At 43.0% G+C, this 6,452-nt stretch overlaps 1 protein-coding gene across 1 annotated transcript; it reads right to left on the bottom strand.

Annotated features, from left to right (window-relative positions):
- Positions 1-3,388: 3,388 nt before the first annotated feature.
- On the bottom strand, positions 3,389-4,348 carry LOC146806230 (olfactory receptor 52J3-like). The gene has a single exon (XM_085623910.1). It carries the CDS (start codon positions 4,346-4,348, stop codon positions 3,389-3,391), a length of 960 nt encoding a protein of 319 aa, XP_085480036.1.
- Positions 4,349-6,452: the final 2,104 nt, after the last annotated feature.

The following is a 6,452-nucleotide window of genomic DNA, read 5'->3' as shown; positions in this document are numbered from 1 at the left end:
GGGACTGGGGGAATGAGAATGATTGGTTTAGTCGAGAAGTCATTAGCCAAATCTACCAGGAGAAGCTAAAGGCTGACATGGAGCAAGTTTGGTCTTCTTGGGATGTTCTACAGAAGATATGTGCTTTAAGCAGCAGGACACTGAGAACAGAGTATTGAGTTTTGTTAGTTGCATTGACTATTGTGGGCAAATTGGCCCGGATCTCCTTTCATGTTAAACTGTATTTGGGTTTCGACCCTAGCAAAGATGAGATTCTGGGCAAGATGTTGAAGGGGTGCGGCAGGGAACGTGAGGTGGGGAGAGGAGCTCTGCATGACACTATTATGTTTGAGTTGTTGTAGGAGCTGTTGGGGGTTTTGCTTTTGTGCTGTCATGATCTGTTTGAGGTTTCAGTTTTCAGACTTTGCATGAGTTGGATGTTGTTGGGGGCATTTTGTGGTTGTAAATGTTGGAAACAACATGCCATGGGGGGGTTTTGTATGACGACATGCGTTTGATCACAGGAGGTTGGGCATCTGGCTGAGATGATCTAAAACAGATCAGGTGGGCAGGGGTCACTGGGTATGGCTGGCAGAGGGTGGTTGTAGTGAGGACTGCCCCATCCGGGAATGACGGGCTTTCCTTTGGTTGCCTGGAAGTTGTTTATCAGGGGTATTTTGCAATGCAACAGGCAGCAGGGTTACTGCTTTTCAGTTATTGGCAGTGTTGTGCATGGCTTTGCACAAACTAGGTCAGGACCCAGCTATTACCATGGACCACTAGCTCGGGAGGGAGAGGGGCTGTTGGGGGGGTATTTGGTACTTGATCTAATGGTCTCTCTTTTTCTGCTGCAGGGTGTGTGAGTGGGCAATTACCCAAGATGGTTACCTGGATTGTGGGACATTCCTTCGTGCACTGGGTAGCGAAATACGCGGACAAACACATTTATGGATAAAACCTGGGCTTGAGGAGCACCCACCATGAGGTTCTTTGGTGGAGTAAAGGGGAGATGCGGTGGGGTGCGCTTTTACCATGGCTGACAAAATTTGTTCCCCAGAGAGGTTGCCCGGACATGCTTTTGATTCACTTGGGGGGAAAAGGACTTAGTGCAGCTGTTTGGACTGACATTACTACATCATATGCAGAGGAATTTGAAGGCGATTAAAAGTAATTTCTCTGGAACATGTGTCGTTTGGACTGAGTTGGTGCAGCGCAGGGTCTGGAGGGGGCCCTCAAGCATGCTGCAATTGATAAAGCTTGAAGGAAGATAAACAGGGCGATGAGGGTTTTCTGCTCGGCACATGATATCAAGGTGATTACTCACTTGAGGATTAAAGAGAAAGAGGAGGTATTGGGTCTTTTTAAGGATGATAGAGAGCACCTTTCATGTTTGGGGAATATGTATTACATGATGGAATTGTGTGATGCGGTAGGCTGACTGTGGAATGAGTGTATTTGGTGTTGCAGGTCCTATTGCTGACAGGCGAAAGGTGCACAGGATTGCAGGTGGGGCAGGTAACTGCCCTTCAGGGGCTTCCTGGTTGGTGGTAATTTGGAGGGGTGGCGAGTCACATACTGGCAGATCCACCCCTCGGGGCATGGAAGAGTGCACAGATGGCAGTGCACGGGATGCAATGAGCAACCTAAGGATTTTCAAGGGAAGATGTTTGGAGGGCAAGTGAAGGAGAGATTGGGTGTGAATGATGCAGGGAGAATGAAACTGTACGGGTTTTGTCAGGATTCATATTTTGGAATTATTGTTAATGGTAATAAAGTTCATTAGTATGTTACCAACCTTGCCCTAATAAAAGGCCTTTTACACTATTATATATTATATTATTGTGTTTAGTGCATGAGCCTGTGGTGGTGAATATTGTTGTAGTTTCTTTTTTTCAGCGTGCCATTAAAACTAATACGCTCACACCCACTTTTAATTGCGGCTCAAATTTGCTGAAAATCACAATATGCCTTACGCTGTTCAGAACACAGCAAAACAGATGCTCTGCTGCTTTCATAGTGTCTCCAATGCAGTGTCATGCTCATTCAGATGCACACTTGCCTGGTACTATGGTACCAGGCACTAAGCTCCTTTCACTTAATATATAGTCGCTCACGGAGCAATATTGTAACAGGCGCTTAGAACCTTTCACTGCGCTAGTTTTGCCGCAACACTCTTGCTTGTTGGGGCACCTATTGGCCCGGTGATGAGACCCGCAGCACTTCTACACGCGGCACCCAAAGTCAATGAAGACGCTTCATAAGCCTCTGTTCTCCCCACATTTGCATGAGCAAACTGCCAGTTTATCCTCACCTCATCTGATTATGATGCTAAAATATAGGACGAATGCTGGAGGCCATGTCCTCAGCCTTAGTCTTTCACCATTCTGATAAAAAAGTCACTCCAGGGACACATGATCGCTAGTTTGGCTCACAGCCATCCATAAGCATATAATGTAATCACAATAACCAGAGATGCGCCTGACTCCTGACTTAAAAAACTTTAGCCAGATGTCTACCATAGTCTCCAGCAGATACTTTCGTGTCTAGGTATGTTAGCATCTCTACAGGTCTTCATAAGTGATACTCTGACAAGACATTCCTTTTCCAGAGCACGTTGAGGTGTACTGACACATCCCATCCTTCGTCGCCACTATAGACATTTGAAGGTGCCTCCAACACAAGATACAGACAGGTGTAAGTGGGAGAAGAAGCTTTATTGTGTAAACCTCAGCCACTGCTTGCTCCAACTGTCACTACAGAGCTTAACTGGCATAGAGCAGTCAGTTCTAGAATGTAGTGGCACCAAGATTCTAATGTGCTAGTATCTTCTCCACAGACAGTCAAGAGAGGACGATAACACAGGTATGAGCACACAAGTTTTCTTTGGAAAAGATATTAAAGCAACAGAGTTAAAATCCTTGTTTCACCCACAAGAGGACTAATTACCTGGATTTTAATCAATACTCTCCTTGTAATGTTTTATGCTTCTTGCCGACTTCCTCTTACCCTCCATCTCTTAGCTGAATGGACCTTCTAAAGATTTTCACCACTTATCACCATCATTCTTGTAAACTTACTTTTCAGAATGAATGATGTTCTGATCTGCTATTAAATATGAAATAGATATTGTCTTGGGTAAATTGAATATATCTTTCTTTATTTCACTGTTATGTGTTGAAAGAATAGAAAGTTTAAAAGTTGTCTATAGCTCACTAATAAGCAATGTAAGATGCTACTTAAAAATTAGCTTTCACTTCCTCAGTGTTTGCCTTCCTTTTTATTTTCCATCCCATAAAACCCCGGCAGCAAAATGGTAAAAATTAATTCACCCTATTTGTTTCACTATATTGCAAAGTGACTGTCACAGCCCCCGCCCCCTCCCCCAACACCAGCTCCATCAAGTCTCCAGTCAGGTAAGCTGAAGGATGTCCTTTCCCTTTTGAAATGTTTTCAGCATGCCCATTCGTATTTCCTTCATGTTCACCCCATAAATCAGAGGATTGGCCACGGGCGGGAGGAGAAGGTAGCCATTCACCACCATGATGTGAACATAAAGGGGAACGCCAGCATTCAGGGCTCTGTGCATGGCAAGAGAGAAGGTCAGGGGTATGTAGAAGAGGGACATGACACTGACATGGGCAGTGCAGGTGCTGAAGGCTTTGACTCGGTCCGCCCTCTTGGGAAAGCGTAGCACAGTCCTGAGAATCTGGAAATAGGACATAGCAATACAGGGAAGGTCCACACAGCCAACAGAGAGGGTGATAGCTAGACCATACACACTATTTAGAGTGATGTCATTGCAAGAAAGCTTTGCTACTGCTATGTGTTCACAAAATGAATGGGGAACATACCTGGAACAGTAGGTCAGTCTCACTGCAAGCAGCAGCAATGGGATAACTATTAGTACAGGCCTAGAAAGGCACACTATGGCCATCTTCACAATGGTTGAATTTGGCAAGAGTGAGGTGTATCTGAGAGGGATACACACAGCAACAAAGCGGTCAAAAGCCATAGCTGTAAGAATGCCAGATTCCACTCCAGCAAAAACATGGATGAGGAACATCTGGAAGAAGCAGGCACTGAAAGAGATTTCTCCAGCACTGAACAAGAAGATGCCCAGCATTTTTGGAAGGATACAAGAGGATAACATCAGGTCAGAGCAGGAAAGCAAGGAGATTAATAGGTACATGGGTTTGTGAAGAGTCTCAACTGTTTTTATGGCTAAGAGTAGAGTGGAGTTACCCAGGAGAGTGACCATATACATGACCAGCAATGGGGGAGCAAACCAAATGTGAAGAGCTTCCAGGCCTGGGAAGCCGAGCAGGATGAATGAGGAAGGGGTGAATCCAGTGTAGTTGAAGGATAACATGATGATCTCTGGATTAAGAGCCGTCACCAGAAAACTGCACAAACCTAGATGATAGAAGAGAGCACATTGTATGTGATTCAGTTTATGTTTTTTTGTTTACTCACATTTTTAATACTCTGGAAGAAGTAAATTGGTGGTAACAGACATCGGAATATACAGTGAAGGTCATGCTGAATATATGGAGCCACTTTTTAAAGAAAGAATCAGTGATCATAAGCGATCTGATAAGGTCGGCTGTGATTCACATAACATACATTACTTTAATATCCAGTACTGCTGTAGTACCAAAACCATAGAAATTATTTTCAACCTGAACATGGATCCAAAACATCTTAGTGGGCCTTGCTTTGAAGCAACTCTACCTCTCTGTTGAAGAAAGGCTTCCTGTCTACTATACCAATACGAAGAGCAAACTTTGAGTCTGCACATTGAAAATCGTGGGTTTGCCTTCTTGTCTATTTAATTTGAATACTTCTTATTCAATAGTTTTCCTCTTCCTGCATTTGTTCTTCAACTGGAGCATTATTGTCTTACAGTGTTTCTGAATTGGGTGATTTTTAATCTTCTACTGCGTCTATTTAGGGAACAATTTATTTTTATTTTTCTCCCAGCACTCCATGATAGTGCATATTTGTTCCTGCTCTCTGCAAGGTATGCTTCTTCCCCTCTCACATCCCCACCTCCCACAATCATCAAGTTTCCTCTCTCTCACCAGCTTGTCGATCATTTACCACAAATTTCCCAATCCAGATAATTTTTTTAACGTTTAAAAAAAATGTTGAATATCCCCCATCACCTCCAGGGCTCTCTAACTCCTCCCTTCTTGGTGTTTGTTAGTGAGCCCTCCACACTTCACCATTTATCTTCTGCACTTGTTATTATTCATTACGTAACCACTCCAAGATGGGTGTCTGCAATCTTGGATTCTTAAGGAACATCAAATTAAAGTTTCAAAAAAAGAGGCTAATACACTGCCATGACTCATATCTGTGCATGCATGGTGACACCTTCACACACATACATGTTCATGCTGAGGCCAGTCATGTTTTATTTTCTTCTTTTTGGCTATAATGCTGAGCATTGGCAAAGCTAAAGGATTAGCTAGCCAATGCACCTTAATTCAGGCTGGAACAAACGTTAGCTCTTCCAATCATATTTTGTATTTTCTGCAAAAGGGTGTCAATACAAATAAATATGCAAATGTTTTTTACAAATGTTTAAGAAAATCTCTACATAGCTCGCTCTCAACTTTTATACTTGCATGTAAATACTCCTATACATACACCCACTTCAGTGTCCTCTACTAAGTGAATTACATTGGAACTGGCTTACTATATGCTCGCTCTTTTTTTACTCCTTACCTCATAGAGGCGCCACTGGAAATGATGAAAATGTGCAGTAACATCACATATTTAGAGATGCAGTAACTTTACAGAGTATTACAGAATTGCTGTGAGAGGATTTAACCAATAAAATGCTTGGGAAAACCAAATGCAAATACATACTCCCTAATTAGCTGTAACAGTATGAAAGAAAATCATCCAGGTAACTACACATAGTGCTGAATCCTATTACAATGTTCTTCTAAAGTTAGTTCCTTTTAGGTCACTTTCTAATATTCTTGCCAGACATCCAAGCTTAAAATGCACTTGTTATCTGCTGATTTACTGCCATTTCATTGTTGTAATTTCATTGAAATTGTTAAATAATTATTTGCAGCAGAGTTTAGCACAAGCATACAGATGAAGCTGGGATACTAGGCTGTATCCCAAAATTCTAGAAAATATGGGCTGCACCATCTCCCAGCACAACATTCATGTCATTCCATAAACAATAACAGGGGCCGCAAACACACAACCTCTGTACCAGATTGGAGCAACCCAGTGAGTGTTGTGTGTTCTTCCTATGCTGCACCTCAATCACTACACTAGCAACAAGGCTACAAGGCTAAGACCCTAGTGCACACAGACATCCACACTATGCACATTGGTACAGGGGTGCATGGTGTTCATCCCTCAGTCTCAAGCAGTTGTCTTTAAAACTGCTGGCCCACCTCATGCTGAACCCAGCAGCTGATATCCGAGGGGACTGCTCACAGTATGGG

Source organism: Triturus cristatus, chromosome 8 (genome assembly GCF_964204655.1).
Source record: "Triturus cristatus chromosome 8, aTriCri1.1, whole genome shotgun sequence".
In the NCBI taxonomy this organism is placed as follows: domain Eukaryota; kingdom Metazoa; phylum Chordata; class Amphibia; order Caudata; family Salamandridae; genus Triturus; species Triturus cristatus.
This window is presented reverse-complemented; position numbering and strand designations above follow the sequence as displayed.